At 37.6% G+C, this 20,557-nt stretch overlaps 1 protein-coding gene across 6 annotated transcripts in view; it reads left to right on the plus strand.

The window, feature by feature from the left end:
* Rps6ka3 (ribosomal protein S6 kinase A3) overlaps positions 1–20,557 on the plus strand; it is a 123,664-nt gene that overhangs the window by 76,840 nt on the left and 26,267 nt on the right. For all 6 annotated transcript variants that reach the window (XM_075958289.1, XM_075958291.1, XM_075958290.1 and 3 more), the window contains 8 exons: positions 4,809–4,846; positions 5,038–5,180; positions 6,824–6,894; positions 12,598–12,686; positions 12,866–12,930; positions 13,235–13,337; positions 15,416–15,540; positions 17,982–18,107. In XM_075958289.1, coding sequence (XP_075814404.1) covers positions 4,809–4,846; positions 5,038–5,180; positions 6,824–6,894; positions 12,598–12,686; positions 12,866–12,930; positions 13,235–13,337; positions 15,416–15,540; positions 17,982–18,107 — 760 coding nt within the window. The remainder of the gene's footprint in view (positions 1–4,808; positions 4,847–5,037; positions 5,181–6,823; positions 6,895–12,597; positions 12,687–12,865; positions 12,931–13,234; positions 13,338–15,415; positions 15,541–17,981; positions 18,108–20,557) is intronic.

Here is a 20,557-nt window from a genome sequence, read left to right on the forward strand (position 1 = left end):
TAGTACTGTGCTTCACGTCTGCAAACACTAGATGATCTTAAGCTTGTAAAATCTTTGTTAAACAACACTGTTAACCTATTTTCTTTTTTTTTTTCTGGTTTTTCGAGACAGGGTTTCTCTGTGGTTTTGGAGCCTGTCCTGGAACTAGCTCTTGTAGACCAGGCTGGTCTCGAACTCACAGAGATCCGCCTGCCTCTGCCTCCCAAGTACTGGGATTAAAGGCGTGCGCCACCACCGCCCAGCTAACCTATTTTCATTTACTTTGAGATTTACTTTCACTTTCATTCTTTTGAGACAGGGTCTTTCTATGTATCCCTGTCTGTCCTGGAACTAGCTCTATAGGCCAGGCTGGCCTCAAACTCACAGAGATCCGCCTGCCTCTGCCTCCCGAGTGCTGGGATTAAAGGCTTGCACCACAACTTCCCTGGCAAAAGAGAGAACTTTAATCATTTCACATATATTTACAAATCTTTTCATTTAAAATGTATTTACATTGTTTTAATCCACACGTTTTTTTTTGTCTGATTGGGTCAACTAATCTTTTGTGTTTTCTCCAAAGACTTATTGGTTGAAGTTTTTCCCAATCACATGATAATATTTTTCTCCTAATTATACTGTTTCTTCTTTTTTTACTTAGCTCTGTGAAGAATGGTATAGAGCTAACCCTTTCTCCAAAATACCATTTATTGGAAATATCTTTTTTGTTTGTTTTTTAGATACAGGATTTCTCTGTGAAACAGTCCTGTCTTGGCTGTCCTAGAACTCACGATGTAAACCAGTCTGGCCTCAAACTTACAGAGATCCACCTGCCTCTGCTTCCCTCCCAAGTGCTGGGATTAAAGGCATGTGCCAACAACACTGGGCTTGAAATATCTTTTTTGCCATCCACAGTGATGTATACCTTTATCCCCAGCACTTGGTAGACATAGCTAGGTGGATCTTTGAGGCCACCCTGGTGTACATAGCAAGCTCGAGGATAGGTAGGACTACATAGAGGGACCCTATCTCAAAAAAACAGAAAGAAAGAAAATTTACTCTTAAAATTTCTAATTTTAAATGTTACAAGCAAATTTTCCACAGCTCTTATATTGGCACTCATCTTATATAATATGTACACAGGAGTTGTTTTTTCTTTTTCCAAGGATATAAGCAGGAGCCTTGCTCTATAAAGAATATTTTTAAAAATTTTAAACAGCTTTATTGAGGTGAGATCCACATGTCTGTAGTAAACCTACTACACAGAAAGCTAGGGTGAGAACATCACTTGAGTTCATGACCTGCCTGTGCAACATAACCAGAACCCATTTCAAAAAACAAAGCATGTTTGGCTGGGGATTTGGCTCAGGAGTTAAAAGCACTTACTGCTCTTCATGAGAACCCAGGTTTGATTCTCAGCACCTACATGGAGGCTCACAATCATCTGTAACTCCAGTCTCAGAATATCCAGTGGCCTCTTCTAGTCTCCATAACCAATAGGCATGTACATGGTGCACATACATACATGTAGGCAAAATATCCATATACAGAAAATAAATCAAAAATTAAAAACATAAAATTCGGGGGCTGGAGAGATGGCTCAGAGGTTAAGAGCACTGACTGTTCTTCCAAAGGTCCTGAGTTCAATTCCCAGCAACCATATGGTGGCTCACAACCATCTGTAATGGGGTCTGGTGCCCTCTTCTGCCTGCAGACATACATGGAAGGAATGCTGTTTACATAATAAATAAATAAATAAATAAATAAATAAATATTTTTAAAAAAACATTAAATTCGTTGCTTCTTAGTATATAAAGCAATAACCATTACTAATTTTCTTACTCTTTGGCCTTTGGGGTTTTGTTTTTAACAGTCTCACATAGTCCAGGCTAGCCTTGGACTGACTGACTATGTAGCCAGAACTGGGCCTGAACTCTTAAGCCTCCTGCCTCCACTTCCTAAGTGTTCTGAGTGTGGTTCTATGCCACCACACCTGAATTTTAACTGAGTATTTTAAATACTACTTACTTGAAGTTGATACAATTGTGTATTGTGACAAAATATAAAGGATGTGCTCGTATGAAAGCCTGTAAAGGGATCATTTAGAAACTATCATGATTCTTACATTATATATATATTTTTCATGTAGTTTGGCTTTTAATTCACAAAGATTATTGAGATATGCTTGCCTCTGCCTCCCAAATGCTGAGATTAAAGACTTAAGTCACTATTCCCATCAGCTTTCTAGGTTCTTTTAAATTAAAATTGTTATAATAAAATATTTATAGTATTCATTAATAGCTGAGAACATTAGTTGAATATTTCTTTCAAAGGCAAATATGAGCATTTTTTATTTTAGAAATTCGCTTGTTTTATATACTAATGACAAAAAATTTCTTTTTAAAAAATATATTTGATCTGGAAAGTATAAGTGATACATTGTTTTAAATCCAGATTTTCTCTTTATAACTCTCAGAATTACTAAGAATAACTTGAAGATTGAGGTTTGTTTTGTTTTTAGAATTGTCTTCTACTTATTAAATAGAAAGGGCCATATTTCCACCATCCAATTAGTGTCTTTGTTTATTTAGTAAGTGTGTGTGTGTGTGTGTGTGTGTGTGTGTGTGTGTGTACAAGCATGTTCTTCGGCACTTGTATAGAGATCAGAAGACAACTGCATGTAGGACTCAGTTCTTTCTTTCCACTGTAGGTTCCAGGCATCAAACTTAGACCATCATCAGGCTTGCATAGCAAGCACTTTCACCCATTGAGTTATCTCTCTGGCCCTTATTAGTGTCTTTTATGTCCCCTAAATATACTGGACTGCTTCATAAATAAATATATTTAAGAGTAATTTTTTCCTAGTAAGTAGCTTGATATGAAAGTGACTTGAAAAATATGTCCCTTGTAAATTATTCTTAGTGCTAAACTCCAGTGTAAAATTATGTTTGGATTGCTATATTAAGAAAGCTGGTGACTAACTTGAACAGGAGAAAGCCCAAGAGGCCTGCCTCATCCCTGCACAAAGAACTACAGGAAACTAAGGAATCCTGAGAAGAGGAGAAATAGTCTTATCTAGGAAATAGTACACCAATTGATTATCCAAAGCCAAATGATATGCTCTGAAAATATGTATACGAGTAACATTATACAGACTGAAGAGGTTATATTAGGAATATATGCATATATAAATATATGCATGCAGTAACAATTAACAAAAAGCTGGCAGTGGTTGTACATGCCTTTAATCCCAGCACTTAGGAGTCAGAGGCAAGCAGATCTCTGTGAGTTCGAGGCCAGCCTGGTCTACAAAGTAAGTTCTAGGGCAGCCAGAGCTATACAGTGAAACCCTTGGAAACCCAAAAATAAAATAAAATGAAGTAAATGAAAAAAAGAGGCCATGAGTTTGAAAGACAGGTATATGAGAGGTTTGGGGGTAGGGAGCAAAGGCAAGGGGGAAATGATGTAATTATAGTCTCAAAAATAAAAGGAATAATTAAAAAGTTAATTTTTTGTCCAAGTTTGATTTCCTTTTAGTTCATATTAAAAGTAAGAAAATGCCTATATTATAGGATAGCTTATTATTTGAGTTTTCAAGTTAGTATACTAGCATGCCTTCCCAAAATACAAGTATGGGTTTATAGCTTAGTATTTAGTTCTTCCTGTGGCTCCATAGTTTGCCATTACCCCCCACAAAAGTTATCTGCTCAAAGATGGAGAGACTCACAGCCAAACATTAGGCATAGTATAAGAGGACAAGTAATGATTGTAGGAGCCAGGGGTCCAAGACACCACAAGAAAATGGCCCACAGAATCAATGAACCTGGGCTTATAGGGGCTCACAGAGACTGAACTAACAATCTGGGAGCCTGTATGGGTCTGACCTATGTCCTCTGCATACATGTTATGGTTGTGTAGTATAGTGTTCTTGGGGGACTCCTAACAGTGGGAGTTGGGGTGTCTCTGACTTTTGTCAGCTTTTGGAAACCTTTTCTTCCTACTGGCTTGCCTCATCCAGCCTTAATATAAGGGTATGTGCCTAGTTCTATTGTAGCTTGTTAGGCTGTGTTCAGTTGATATCCCTGGGAGGTCTGCCCTTTACTGAAGGAAAGAAGGAAGAGTGGATCTAGGGGAGGGGGATGTTGGGGGAAGGACTGGAAGGAGAGGAGAGAGGGAGGAGAAATTGTGGTTGGGATGTCATATTTGGGAGAAAGAAGGAAGAAAGGACCCCCCCAAAAAATGGTCTGTCCAAACTACATACTTAGGTGATCTTTTTCAGATGTTCCTCATGATGACCCAAATAATAAATACCCATATATTCTCTTCCTCTGTGCCTTTATACATCCCTTTTACTAAAGAAGCAAGGATTATGAGGAATGCCTTTTAAACCCTCTGTAGACTGACTTCATTCAACAAATATTTTTAGAATTTTTTAATATTTCTCTTTTATTTTGAGGTTATAATAATTACCCAGAGGAGCCAGGTAGAATAGTGTACTCTTACAATCCCAGGGAAGACTGAAGCAGAAGGAAAGCCTTGAGTTCAGGTGTGATCCTGTCTCAGAAAGAAAGAATTTAGATTGAAGATTTACTTCATATGTTTAGTATGCATGGACAAGGAGATTTAGACAGGTCACCTCAATAGAATAGCATTAGAGAAAGCACCATGGAAAAGGATAGCCTCTTCAGCTGTTTCCTTAATCATTACTCATGGCTTAAAGTAACTCTTTAGAGTAAGTGTGGTCAGCTGATGGTTGAGTAATTTCAGTTTCAGCTTTTGTATGTCTCAGTGTAGAGTACTTTAAAGATATTTTCTGACTTTTTTTTTTTCAGCATACTTCTTGATGAAGAAGGTCACATCAAGTTAACTGGTAAAAGTCCTCATTTTATTAAAATATTCTTTCTTATATTTCTTTTAAGGTTGATTATGATTTAAAAAATTAAGCAGTTAACTTAAAATTTTAGGCTAATATTCCTAATTATAAATGAGTATTAGAATTCAGAGTTTAAAATTTATGTAAAATACTTCAGATATTTATTAATTCAGTATTTATTTTGGCAGATTTTGGCCTAAGTAAGGAGTCTATTGACCATGAAAAGAAGGCATATTCTTTTTGTGGAACTGTGGAATATATGGCTCCAGAAGTAGTCAACCGGAGAGGTCATACTCAGAGTGCTGACTGGTGGTCTTTCGGTGTGTTGATGGTAAGGCTTGACTTTTTAGGGGTGGAAGTTCTTTTGTTTTTCAAGTGAGAGTTAGCAGGGCATATTATGAGGGAAAAGCTAGTACTTTGATTTTCAATATTTTCTATTATTAATACTAAATAACCAAATAAAATGATTGCCTGAAAGGTAGGATTAGAGAACCTACTGGTTGCTTCTATCTCATCCTAATTTGAAAAGGCCAAATATATTTCCTTTGATTTTTCTATAGTATATGTTCAACTTGCAACCCATGAGCTGCTTGTACCCTAAAATATATGTGAATACAGCCCAATGCAAAATCTAAGTCATTAGGAGAGTGGGAGTTTGGGGGTGTCATTTGTTAACTTGATTTGGCAGTTCTCAAGCATGAACTTTATAAAACTTTAGAAAAGCCCAAAAGCATTAATAATGTTTATTCTTTGCAAAAGCCTCTTAGATAAATCTGTTGGCAATAACCCTTTAAAAAACAGCCGGGCGGTGGTGGCACACGCCTGTAATCCCAGCACTCGGGAGGCAGAGGCAGGCGGATCTCTGTGAGTTCGAGGCCAGCCTGGTCTACAAAGGGAGTCCCAAGACAGGCTCCAAAGCTACAGAGAAACCCTGTCTCGAAAAACTAAAAAAAAAAAAAAAAAAGAAAAGAAAAAAAATAACCCTTTAAAAAGCTTAATAGGGCTGGGCGGTGGCCTTTAATCCCAGCACTCGGGAGACAGAGGCAGGCAGATCTTTGTGAGTTTGAGGCCAGCCTGGTCTACAAGAGCTAGTTCGAGGACAGACTCCAAAGCTATAGAGAAACCCTGTCTCGAGGGAAAAAAAAGCTTAATAGGAAATTGGCAGACTGTTAGACTAGTCACATATTTACACTTTAAAAATGCCATTTAAATTTTGGGATCTTAGTCTCTTTGGATGTATACCTTCCTAAACCTGGATGTAGTGGGGAGGGCCTTGGACTTCTCACAGGGCAGGGTGCCTTGCCCTCTCTTAGGACTGGAAGGGGGTGGGGGAGGGGGGAGGGGGAGCAGGAGGGAAGTGGGAGGAGGAGAGGAAGTGGGAATTTTGATTGGTATTATTTATAAAGTAATAAAAATGCCATTTAAAACATAATTGATTTCTTTGTTTAAAGAAATTATCAGTTTTTTTAAAGATTTATTTATTATGTATACAATATTCTCAGTATTCTGTCTGCAGGTATGTCTGCAGCCAGAAGAGAGCATCAGATCTCTTTACAGATGGTTGTGAGCCACCATGCGGTTGCTGGGAATTGAACTCAGGACCTTTGGAAGAGCAGGCAATGTTCTTAAGCACTGAGCCATCTCTCCAGCCCCATAATTGATTTCTGCAGAATAAAATAGTTTGGTTATTTATATTTTATGAGTTATCAAGAAATTCAGTAGTAAATATAGTAGAAACATAGGTGTTTACTTTAAAAACTATAATGTATTATAGGACAGCTTGCATATTAAATATCACTACAATAGAGTGATTTGATGCAGTTTTAAACAAGAGAAAAGGAGAAAAGGACTTTCTATAGGTAGCAATTTTAGAAGATTTAGTTATAATTAAGAAGAGGAGGGTTTTTACTTTTAACCTTCTGGACTTGAAATTTTATACTTATTGGCTAATACCTCTGTTTTAACTTTCTGTAGTTTGAAATGCTCACTGGTACACTACCTTTCCAAGGAAAAGATCGTAAAGAAACAATGACTATGATTCTTAAGTAAGTATTCCCAAATGAACATGTTTTGGTGAGATTTCAAAATAAATGCTTCAAAATGAAGACAAATCATGTGTGTATGCCTTTCTCTATTTATCCCACTCCTAGGCTTGCATTTATCATTTATGTGTCAGGGTACTCAAGAAATAGTACAAAGATATTCAAAATATTATTATTAACAGTGCAATTTTTATCAGTATCAATAGACTGGATTTATGATAATGGTATATTCATACAGTTGAGTCTTTATTACATTGTTCTTTATTGTATTTTTATACAACGCTATACAAATATAAAACAATTATTTTTTGTTCTTATTTTGAGACAAGGTCTCACTATGTAACCAGGCTTGTCATGAATTCGTGATTCTTCAAACTTATCCTCCTCAGTATTGAAATTATTGACATGTACCACCATGCCTGACTAAAACAAGTCTTGACTTAGGAACCATACCAAAGCAGGTCTAGGCCTTTATATGAATATAGTATGCCATATAGCAAAGAAAATGAACATGTCACAATTCCATGCAAGAATTTGTATAAGTCTTACTAGGAAGTTAAATAAATAAAGCTTAGACCCAAAAGAACTGATTCTCTGATTCTATTTATAAAGTTTACAAACTAGTAAAACTAAAGCATATTTTAAGGTCTATATTCAGATGATAGAAATAGAGACAAAATAAAAAAATACTATGTTGGATGGAAGTTTCTGGCAATCCTATCATTCTTGGCAAGACAGCTATTTATTGAACTGTGTGCTTTGGGTGAGCATTTGTTTGTTTTGATAGGTTTTCTTTGGCATGGTATTCTGAACAATAAAAAGGTTAAAAATGCATATTATATGAATGAATTTTCACTGAACTCTCACTATCAAACTTCCATTGCCCATCCCCTGATTTCAACTAATGTTCTCTATCTAGTGTTTGAAAAGAAAAGCCAAGCTCTTTCTTTGACCTGGTTTTCCTTTACAGTTACTGTAGCATTAGTTCTCTCATCCTTTCAACACAAAACCTCTTTAAGTCTGTGCTTTTTCTTATTATTTCTCAGCTTCTTTTACTCCTCAGCCTATTTGTTCACCCCTAGCACTCTAATAAAACTGATTTTCATTTGGTTTTCTTTTCTTTTCTTTCTTTTTTCTTTTATTTATTTATTTTGTTTTTTCGAGACAGGGTTTCTCTGTAGCTTTTGGTGCCTGTCCCGGAACTAGCTCTTGTAGACCAGGCTGGCCTCGAACTGCCAGAGATCCACCTGCCCTTGCCTCCTGAGTGCTGGGATTAAAGGTGTGTGCCACCACCGCCCGGCTTCATTTGGTTTTCAATGACCTTCTAGTTGCTAAATCATGACAAGTTGTCAGAAAGCTAATCCTATTGTTCATTCGTAAGATTCATTCAACAAGTAATAGAGTTCTTGCTACAATCCTGGTTTTGCATTGTGAAGAATACTGAAAAGACCTTCAGTGTCTCACAGTCCTTCTGTTCTAATGAAGGAAGCATAGCATTAATGCTTAAATAAATATGACAATTTCAGATGTTGTAGGATAATGTCTTAGGGTATTCTTACTTTGTTAGTGACTAGTATGAAAGAGAGAGTGGGAGTTACTCCTTGGAGAAACTTTCCTTATTTCTCTCTTCTAAAATGTTTGACACTATTAGCACACACGTGCATGCATATACACACACACATACATAAAATCTCTCAGTTATTTCATCTGCTTGTCTGAACTTCTCTAACAATGCTCTTTTGGTCTGATTTTGTTTGGATTTTGTTTTTTGGGATTTTTTTGTGTGTGTCTGTGTGTGTTTTGTTTTTATTTTTGCTGTTTTTTTAGACATAAAGTTGGTATTCCTGGTGTGTTTAGTTGAATGAGGCTGTTCTGATTTGCTAATTTTCAGAGATAACACTTAATGATCAATTGGCATGGCAAATTTTTCCAGGCAAATTGTCATTGATAATTGAATGGATTTAAAACTAGTTCTGTGGTTCTTTTGGTACTTTAGTTATATAACAATTAGTCTACTCCTAGAACTGTGCTAATAACTTAGTAATTTATTCCTCTATCTGTTTTTTTTGCCTAAATTCTTGTTTTTTGTGATGGGGTTTGATTTGGTTTTATAGTTTTGTGAGTCTCACTATGTAGTCAAGACTGATCTGAAACTTACTGTGAGTATCGTAGACTAACCTCAAGCTTTCACTCATCCTACATCAGCCTCTAAATGACTATAAGATTACAGGCGTGTGCCACCATACTTAGTTGTTTAAACTTGTTGCTTTATTCGATCACATACTGCGTGTACTCATTTCACTGAGTCAGATGACTTACAGATGTCTCACTTTCGTTCCAGCTGAGCCCACATTCCCTAATCTGTTAATAATAATTACCTTTAAAACATCTCCGAAAAACAAACAAACAAACAAAAAAGCCGGGCGACGGTGGTGCACGCCTTTAATCCCAGCACTCGGGGGACAGAGGCAGGCGGATCTCTGTGAGTTCGAGACCAGCCTGGTCTACAAGAGCTAGTTCCAGGACAGGCTCCAAAGCTACAGAGAAACCCTGTCTAGAAAAACCAAAAAAAAAATCTTTTTAAAAATGTAAAGAGATGATTTCTTCTATTCTGTCTTTCTTTCCTCGCTTTTTAGCTGGTATTTTCTGAAACAATGAACTTTCTTTGATCAAATCATCAGTGTGATTCAGCCAGTTGTAAATTTGGTTTTGTTTTGTTTCTTCTGTTTCCTGATACTAAAATTGAACCTAGGGTCTTGTATATGCTAGCAGGTGGCCTACTACTGAACTCTCATGCCAACCCATTTTCATTATTTTTAATGTTCAAAATACTTCTTTTCTAACCACCTCTCAAATGATCTTCTCTCACCAGGGTTCTATCTATGATGTATTGTTTTTCTTCGTCTCTTCCCTCTGTGTATTCAGTTCCCTGACTGACTTCAGTCTTTCTTAGAACTAATTTCAACATTTTTTAAAGATTGATTGATTGATTGATTTATTATGTATACAGTGTTCTGGCGCCAGCAGGCCAGAAGAGGGCACCAGATCCAGATCTCACTATAGATGGTTGGGAGCCACCAGGTGGTTGCTGGGAATTGAACTCAGGACCTCTGGTAGAGCAGGCAGCACTCTTAACTACTGAGCCATCTCACCAGCCCCAATTTAAACATTTTTTCCTTCAAAGTATTCTTATGTCAATATACCTGGCACCAGACCTGTACTCACACTGACTCACACACATGATTTTATAGTAAGCATGACTTCACATCTTTAAACTAAATCCCTGTTTGATGGTAGTCTCCTATCCTTATACCCCCAATAAACATTTCCATGTCTCCTAATTTCCAACTCAGAAATATGTCTTCTTGGCCTGGAGGGATGGCTCAGCTGTTAAAGGCTAGGCTCACAACCAAAAATATAAGAGTTCGGTTCCCAGCACCCACGGCTGTCCCTCCAGGTATTTTAAAAGAAGAAAAAGAAAAGAAAAGAAATATGTCTTTTCCTTCTTTCATATCCAGGTATTCTGATTTTATCTTAGAACTATTTCATTGTTCTAGCCCTTCCTCTGTAATGCATTGCTCACAGTGTTCAAGCGATAAGACAGTCTCTCCCACAATGTTGGGCCACACTCCAAGTATAATGCCTACCATCTCTTTCCATTCTAGATTGTTCTCTGCTACCCTTGGAGTTATCTTGAAAATAAGTCTGGTCATGCTAGACCACTGTTCCAAGATTTCTGCTACACCCTAGTTACTGAAATACAACAGCGCTTTTCCAGTTTTTCTCAAAAGAGGCCTAATACTGTAACAAATAGTTACCTTCTCAAAAGGGGATCCTGGGAGATAAATATTTAGAAAATAATGATTTATTTACTCTAGATTTCTTAGCCTTTTATATGTAATATATTTTATGTCTTTAACATGAAGGATGTAATAAATCACAATCCACAAACTCACTGGATCATAGAACTCTATTGTCACCAACTATCTAGGGGGATAATATTATTTAGTAACATTTTGGGTAACACTAACCTAGTAACTTCAAACTAAATTCAACCTTTAAATTCATTTGAAGGGGGACTAGAGAAATGGCTCGTCTGACTAGTCACACTAGTTTTTGCAGAGGACCCATATCTGATCCCTAATATTCACATGGCAGTGCACAAGCATTTGTAACTCTAGTTCAGGGGATCCAATGCCCTCTTCTGCCCTCCTTGGGCACTACATGCACATGGTGAAGACACACATGCAGGCAAAACATTCACACATAAAATTTTTAAAAATTAAGGGCTTAGAGAGATGGCTCAGAGATTAAGAGCACTGGCTGCTCTTTTAGAGGACCTGAGTTCAATTCCCACAACCACATGGTGGCTCACAACCATCACTAATGAGATCTGGTGCCCTCTTATAGCATGCAGGCGTACATGCAGGTAGAACATTGTATACATAATAAATAAATAAAATCAAAACATTTTAATTAAAAAACATATAAAGGTCCTTCACCATGTCCTGTAATAAGTTGGTTATACACTACTATTCTCTTAGCATTCTTTGCAAATACTTTCTGTCTTTTGGTTAATTGGTTGGTTTGTGGGTTTAGGTTTGGTTTTGTAAGAGTGGATTACGCTCTATAACTAGACTGATGATCCTCCTGCCTTAGTATGCCTATTGCTTTGACTACAGGTGTACACCACCATTCCCAGGTTGGGATTTGTCACTTAATGTACTGTGGTTATCTACATTATCTATATTAATCTTCCATACACTGAAAGGGGGTACTATTTTTAGCTTTGTAGCCAGGGCACTGAGCAGTATCTGGCACATAGCAATTCAGTAACAACTCAATACGTAATAAATAGATCTCTTTCTGAAATAGGAATTACTGTGCTGGCTGTTTTCTCCAGCTCTGTTTTTTATTGTCATACTTACAGGATCTTTGGTTTCTTTAGGGTAGGGGGAAAGAAAACAATTCTACACTGTTGCTGAAACAGACCATAAGATCATCCAGCCTTGTGGTTTTCAGATCTCCAATGTTTCATAAATTCCTTCCCCATCAGTTTTCCTTCACTAGAGGACTGTTAAAGAAATTGAAACATAGAAAAGTAGCATAATAAGCACACATTTTCTTTGTAGTATTAGGTTTTCTAAAGTCCATTTGGAAAAGGGTTCTAGGGCTATGGTTTGAAAACCATTGATGTAGGATGCAACAGGCATTTGCTAACAGGCAGAAGAGTAATAGCCATAGCTAAGGCTCAGATGACCTTATTCTAGTAGTATTGATTTTTCTTAATTATGTTATTCAAAAACCTGTATGTGTATATTTGTAGCAGCTTTATTTATAATCATCCAAACTGAACACAATTTAGGTATCGTTCAGAAGGTAAATAGATAACTAGTACATCCATGTAGGAAATTATTCATGCACATGAGAGCATTGTGTAAAACTAAAACTACACAAACACTTAAGTGCAAATAAAGCTGGAGCCATCTGAATGATAGTAGATTATCTCAGAGTCAGTACCCCAGTTGTATATTGCATTATAATTCTATAAGATATTGCCATTGTAGGAATTGCAGAATGATACAGAGATCACTGTTACTTCTCATAACTTAGTATGAATCTATACATATTTCAAAATAAAAAGTTTAATGTTTGAAAATGAAATGCCTCCAAAAGTTAAATGTTGTTACATGGGTTTATATTTAGAGCCAAACTTGGGATGCCACAGTTTCTGAGTCCTGAAGCCCAGAGTCTTTTACGAATGCTTTTCAAACGGAATCCTGCAAACAGATTAGGTAATGACATTGATACTTAGTTTCCTTCATGAGTTTGTGTGGGTTTTTTCAGGGGAAGGTGGATATTTATTTTTTGTAATGGGGTTATTATATATTCATAAGTAGTCAAAGCAAAAAGTGTGAATGATTGTGCATGTTTGTCCTCAAACGAAAACTACTAACCAGTCAATTTCTGATAGGTGCTGGACCAGATGGAGTTGAAGAAATTAAAAGACATTCATTTTTCTCAACAATAGACTGGAATGTAAGTACAGGCTGAAGACACACTCGAGGGACTTTCCATGGGAGCATTTCCAAGGTTATAGGTTCTCAACTACTTTAAATAAAAAAAGAAAAATTTGAACTATTTTTAAAAATTAACCCATGAGGGGGTGGCACACACCTTTAATCCCAGCACTCGGGAGGCAGAGGCAGACGGATCTCCTGTGCAGACGGCCAGCCTGTTCTGCAGAGCTAGTTCAAGGACAACCAGGACTACACAGAGAAAAACCCTGTCCCGAAAAAAAAAAATAAGCCACCCGTGTCTAAATCTTCCTTGTTTCCAACAGAAACTGTATAGAAGAGAAATTCACCCACCTTTTAAGCCTGCAACTGGCAGGCCTGAAGATACATTTTACTTTGATCCTGAGTTTACTGCAAAAACTCCCAAAGGTAAAGTGAAAACATGAGAACTCAAATATAAGGCAGTGGGTATTTGTTTCTGGTTCAATCAGAAAATCTTTTCCTTGAATCTCCTAGATTTGCTGTATATCAACCTTGCATTTCCCCCACCCCAGCCAATAAAAATGTGGAGCCATTGGTAGATCATGATGTAGGACTGTGATGTCTAGTATGATAAATCATGTGTTGCTGATAGATTTAATTATAATTTAGTTTTTTAATCATAAGTAGACACATTTCAAAAACTCTGTAACTATATGTGGTTACTTACAATATTGGACAGCACAGATCAAGAAAATTTCCCTTGTTTTAATAAAATGAATGGGATGACTTTAATTTCAAATACCATTAGCCCAATAATTCATTGATTTATTATGTTCTTCAAACAACATTAAGTCTTTTCTAGGCTCTGAGAGTAGATTAGTGTTGTTTGTTTTTGCTCTTTTGAGGGACCTGCCACCCAACTCCCAAATAAATCACACATAGAGGCTTATTCTTAGTTATGAATGCCCAGTCTTTGCTTGACTTATTTCTAGCAGTTTTTCTTTTTCTTTTTTTATTGAAAAAATTTCCACCTCCTCCCCACCTCCCATTTTTCCCCTCTTCCCACTCCTCTCCCCACTACCCCCACTCTTCTCCCCCTCCCAATCCAGTCCAAAGAGCAGTCAGGGTTCCCTGCCCTGTGGGAAGTCCAAGGTCCTCCCCCCTCCATCCATGTCTAGGAAGGTGAGCATCCAAACAGGCTAGGCCCCCACAAAGCCAGTACATGCAGTAGGATCAAAAACACATTGCCATTGTCCTTGGCTTCTCAGTCAGCCCTCCTAGAGAGTCCAGTTTGATCACATGCTCCATCAGTCCCAGTCCAGCTGGCCTTGGTGAGCTCCTAATAGATCAGCCCTACTGTCTCAGTGGGTGGGTCTCCCCTCGCGGTCCTGACTTCCTTGCTCATATTCTCCCTCCTTCTGCTCCATTGAACCTTGGGAGCTCAGTCCAGTGCTTCAGTGTGGGTCTCTGTCTCTATCTCCATCCATCGCCAGATGAAGGTTCTATGGTGATATGCAAGATATTCATCAGTATGACTATAGGATAGGGTCGTTTCAGGTTCCCTCTCCTCAGCTGCCCAAGGAACTAGCAGTTTTTCTTTTTTTTTTCAATATTTATTCATTTATTATGTATACAATATCCTTTGTGCGTGTATGCCTGAAGGCCAGAAGAGGGCACCAGACCCCATTACAGATGGTTGTGAGCCACCATGTGGTTGCTGGGAATTGAACTCAGGACCTTTGGAAGAGCAGGCAATGCTCTTAACCGCTGAGCCATCTCTCCAGCCCTCTAGCAGTTTTTCTTAACTTAAATTAACCTGTCTACCTTTTGCCCCTGGAATTTTTCCTTTTCTTACTTCTGTCTATCTTCCTTCTTACTCTGTGGCTGGCTGGGTTGCTGGCCCCTTGTATCCTCCTCTCCTCCTCTTGCTCCGTCTCTTTCCTCACAGATTTCTCCTTCTGTTTATCCTCTCTGCCTGCCAGCCCTACATGTCCTTTTTCCTGCCTTACTATTAGCTGTTCAGCTCTTTATTAGCTCATCAAGTGTTTTACACAGGCAAAGTATCACAGCTTCACAGGGTTAAACAAATGCTGTATAAACAAAAGTAACATACCTTAAAATAATATTCCCCAACAGATTAGTAGGCTGATGGTTGCAATAGGTAATCGGGACAGATCTAATACACTGCCTCACTGAGGTATTCTAGACAGCAAGAGGTACCTAGGTGTGTGTGTGTATATGTACACATACCAGGTAACTAACAACTCTAGCGTAAGAGAGAAAGTTCAAAACGTCAACTGTTTGTCCCTTAAATATTTTTCCAAAGACTCAGGCTGAACAGGGGTGGTGCATGTCTTTAATCCCAGTACTTGGAAGGCAGAGACAGTTAGCTCTCTGTGAGTTCAAGGCCAGCCTGGTCTACAGCACAAGTTCCAGTACAGGCTCCAAAGCTACAGAGAGATCCTATCTTGAAATATAAAATTATTTTCCAAAGATTCTTCTTAGTAATTCCTCATTCTTTTTAGATTCGCCTGGCATTCCGCCTAGTGCTAATGCACATCAGCTTTTTCGGGGGTTTAGTTTTGTTGCTATTACCTCAGATGATGAAAGCCAAGCCATGCAGACAGTTGGTGTGCATTCAATTGTTCAGGTAAGTGGTGTCTCAATAACTCAGAATTTGAAATGTTATGATATATTTTAGTATGTGAATAATAAGATTAGATCTTATGTGCTGACTTTAAATGAACCTCTTAACATATTTTAAATCATTTATATCAGAGAAATTTCTTTTATATATCATTGCAAAGGTTGCATGAACCTATATGTGATTTGAAAGTGAAATTCTAAGAGAACTAAGATAAACATCACTATTTTGTTGCCCCCTCTTCTATATTTCAAAATATTTATTAGGCCTAGTATATTTCATCCCTTGCCTCTGTCAGGTCAGCTATAATAGACTGAGGTCTATAAACCCATGATGCCTGCTTAACACACATTATAAAAAAGTAAGAAAACAAACATCTGAGGTTTTGTCAACTATCCTTACAGTTACTCTTACAGCACTGCCATTGCTGCAAAAAAGCAGCCATGGTGCCACTTGTATTTGGGTAATCCTAACATTCAGGAGGCTACAGCATGAGGATCGGTTTCAGTTGATAGGGGCTGCAGAGTTAAATCCGGGCCAGTCTTGGCTGCTTAGTAACATTAAGTAAAAACATTATAAAACTATCAAAAAATACAACTATAGACAGTTTATGTGCAAATGTGCTATGCTGGATGCCAGTAAAACTTAAATAAATACAAGCAGTAAATAAACTCAAGGCAGGAACCTTGAGGCAGGACTGAAACAGAAGCCAAGGAAGGACACAGCTTGCTGGCTCGCACAGTCTGCTTTCTTATACAACCCAGGACTACCCACTCAGGAATGGCATTGCCCAAAATGGGCTGTGCCCTCCCATATCAAGCATTAATCAAGAAAATCTCCCCCAAACATACCCACAGACCAATCTAATGGAGGCATTTTCTCAGTTGAAGTTTTGTCTATTCTGATAACTCTAGTTTGTGTCAAGTTAACAAAAAATTATCTAGCACAGTACCTTTACTCCTTTATATGATTGATTATCAGATTTGGGGCAAACAAGTAGGTAAAAGACTTCAGAACCTAGTTTCTAAATGCATGTGTGTGGGAATGAGTGTTAGCAATAGAAAACTAAACTGGTAAATATTGTGAAAGAAATATAAACTATGAGATTCCCTTCTTTTTGTCATAGTATTGTAGGAAGATAATTTTAGTTTATCCTGTGTGATCATTATTCATTGTGTACATATTGAGATAATATACATCATAATTGTGGTTACTGTTTTGAAAACTAAAAATACTTTGAAAATTTTTAATTCATCTTTTAAATTATAGGTTTTAATTAACCTTTTGAAAAAATAATATTTTTTAGGAAAAATTAAATTGTTTTTAGGATATCATCAATGCTTGAATTTGTTGAATTTGCTCAGTGAATAAGTTGCTGTTTTAAATTGTTTTTGTTTTATATTGCCTGTGGTGGGGTTTGGTGTTGGGCTGGGAATTTAACCCAAATCCTCAAGCAATGATAGACAGTCTGTCTTATCCCAAATCCTCAAGCAATGACAGACAGTCTGTCTTATCTCTGAGTCACACCCTCAGCCCTACTCTGAAGTGTTTGTGGGCTTTCTTATGTAACAGAGGTCTCAAACTTCCATCCATTTTTAAAGATACTCTAAATGCATATAGTTGTTTGAGGAGGGAAAGAGCCCAGGGGCTAGAAATATGAAAACAACTTCCCATTCTTCCAGAGGACTTGAGTTTAAGTCCCATTGTCCACATTAGGAAATTCACAACAATGTATCTGCAGCAACAAGGAATCCAATACCTTCTTCTGGCCTCTAGCGCCCCGAGACATGTAACATACAGATACACATGCATAAATTATACACACACACACATAAGCACAAGCTCAAGCCCTACAAAATCATAGAGAAAGAAGTAGACAGAAAGCCCCACCCCTAGCCAAGAACCTATTTGCAACTCATACCTGCTGGAAAAAGAAAAGTTTGTATTTTTCAATAGAGTAAAACTGAGTATGTCAACTACACTCTAGGACAGGCTTTATGCTCCAGAGTAGTTGTCCAACACAAATCAGATTCCAGGGAAGGGTGGAGGTGTGTGTTCCTGATTTTTTGTATTCTGTTCTTTGGCTTATTTTTTAACACAGAGAAAGAACATGAAGTGATATGGGGTCTGGCAGAAGTTTGGGGAGAGGAAAGACTATGATCAAAATATATTGTATGATAGTCTCCAAAAACAAAAGAGGCTAAAATCGAAGATAAGAGTATAGATGAACTATCAATTATTTCTGTTTTTATGTTCTACATATTAATTTCTCTTATTAATATAAGTACCTTCAAAGGGTCTATTTCACATACTATAAATAACATTTTTATTAATATTTGTATTAGTAATAATATCAGCAATACATGCTTAGTAAAATATTCCTTGATTATAAAAATGCATTAAAGACATTACAGAGCTCTCTTATCAACCTTTGATTTTGTTTGTAGCAATTACACAGGAACAGTATTCAATTTACTGATGGATATGAAGTGAAAGAAGATATTGGTGTTGGCTCATACTCCGTTTGTAAGAGGTGTATACATAAAGCCACAAACATGGAGTTTGCAGTGAAGGTAAATATTTTTAGATTTAAAATGCAACTCTTAGCAATTCTTAATCATACGTGTCAGTGTGAGTTAAAAATTACACTCTTCAACCCAGGTGCGTGCACCTGACTATAATCTAACCACCCAGGTGACTGAGGCAGGAGAATCATGAGTTAGAAGTTAACCTAGCCAGTATGAAAAGACCCTCCCTAAAATAAAATACATTCTTTTCTTTTGTAATAAAATAAATTGAAGATAAATTTAAATTTTGGGGTTAGTGATCGTCAAAGATTTTTTTTATTTTTATTTATTTATTTATTTATTTTTAGGTTGTTCACAGCAGGGTTTTTCTTTGTATCTTTGGCTGTCCTGGAACTCGCTTTGTAGACCAGGCTGGCCTCGAACTCACAGAGATCCGCCCACCTCTGCCTCCCGAGTCCTGGGATTAAAGGTGTGTACCACCACACCCACAAAAGTTGGGGTTTTTTTGTTGTTTTTTTTTTTGATTTATTGTTTTTGTTTTTGTTTTTTGAGACAGGATTTCTCTGTAGCTTTGGAGCTCGTCCTGGAACTCACTCTGTAGTCAGGTTGGCCTTGAACTCACAGAGATCTGCCTCTCTCTGCTTTCTGAGTGCTGGGATTAAAGGCTCGCACCACCACTGTGTGATGGCTGTGTGATCTTCAGAGATCTTAATCTGGAATCATGGAATCCCATTCTGCTGAAATCAACAAAATGGAGATAGCTATGTAGTCAGTTAGGTCAGAGAGGCACCAGTTTATACCTCACGATTTTTAATAGGACTCCTATACTAGGAATAGCTCCTACTTGATGATCAGAGTATCAGGGAATTACTGAAAACTATGTGCAGGCCTGGCGATGGTGGCGCATGCCTTTAATCCCAGCACTCGGGAGGCAGAGGTAGGCGGATCTCTGTGAGTTCGAGACCAGCCTGGTCTACAGAGCTAGTTCCAGGACAGGCTCCAAAGCCACAGAGAAACCCTGTCTCGAAAAACCAAAAAAAAAAAAAAAAAAAAAAACTATGTGCAAATTTTGTATTATGTCTGGTGAAAATACTCATACCTTTCTTTATATCTAAAATGAATCTTTGAACCATTAAAAGAATAAGAACCATTATCATTTCTCATCATTAGTAATTTTAATTTCATATGATATCTTAAGACAAAAGTATCCAGGCCAAAATCTGAGCATCTAGTTTTGTGATAAAGTTTGAATTTTAAACCTTTAGCTATGAATGAACAAGCATATTCAAATTCTGCCTTTTGGCTGGAGAGATGGCTCAGCGGTTAAGAGCATTGCCTGCTCTTCCAAAGGTCCTGAGTTCAATTCCCAGCAACCACATGGTGGCTCACAACCATCTGTAATGAGATCTGGTGCCCTTTCTGGCCTGCAGGCATACACACAGACAGAATATTGTATACATAGTAAATAAATTAATTAATTATAAAAAAACAAATTCTGCCTTTTATGATAGTCCTCTATCCTTTTCCACTTCAAGTAATTCCTAAAGCTTCACAGTAGTTAATAAGTATGAAGAGTTCCTGTTTAGTTAGGGAAAGAGTAACAAATTATTATTACTATGTAAAACTGGATATAATTACTCTAAAGAGGCGTGAAACTTTCTATCAAATACAATGAGGAAACTTAGAAATGCATTTCACATGCTGTTCTGCTGTATACTGTTCTTATTGAAGTCTAAAGTGAATGGAAATTTCAGATTGCTAACATTCAAAAGAAAAAGGGAATGGTATACTTGATAGGCAGTTTAGGAATATGTCTTACCTCCATAAACACATCACAAACATGTCCTGAGGGCCTATTTTAGAACGATTGCCGGCACTGTGAGGCCAGCCTGAGCTACACGGTTACTTTGAGGCTGATCAGGGCTACAAAATAAGAATCTGTCTTAAAAACATATAAAAACTGATGAAAATTGAACATAAAGACCACAAAATTTGTTTCAGACTACTCTTTGAATGAATTGAAAGCCAAAATTGAGCCAAGTGTGGTGGTATGTTCCTGTCATTTCAGTATTTGGGAGCAGAGGCAAGAAAAATCAGGGGGATGTCACCCTCGCTAAATAGTAAGTTTGAGGCCAGTCTAGCGTCCATGAGACCCTGACTCATAAAACAAAGCCCAGATTGTAAATGAGACAGAGACAGAGACCCACATTGGAGCACCGGACTGAAATCTCAAGGTCCAAATCAGGAGCAGGAGAGGGAGCACGAGCGAGGAACTCAGGACCGAGAGGGGTGCACCCACACACTGAGACAATGAGGATGTTCTATCAGGAACCCACTAAGACCAGCTGGCCTGGGTCTGAAAAAGCCTGGGATAAAACCGGATTAGCTGAACATAGCAGACAATGAGGAATACTGAGAACTCAAGAACAATGGCAGTGGGTTTTTGATCCTACTGCACGTACTGGCTTTGTGGGAGCCTAGGCAGTTTGGATGCT

The sequence above is a fragment of the Microtus pennsylvanicus genome, chromosome X (assembly GCF_037038515.1).
Source record: "Microtus pennsylvanicus isolate mMicPen1 chromosome X, mMicPen1.hap1, whole genome shotgun sequence".
Classification (NCBI taxonomy): domain Eukaryota; kingdom Metazoa; phylum Chordata; class Mammalia; order Rodentia; family Cricetidae; genus Microtus; species Microtus pennsylvanicus.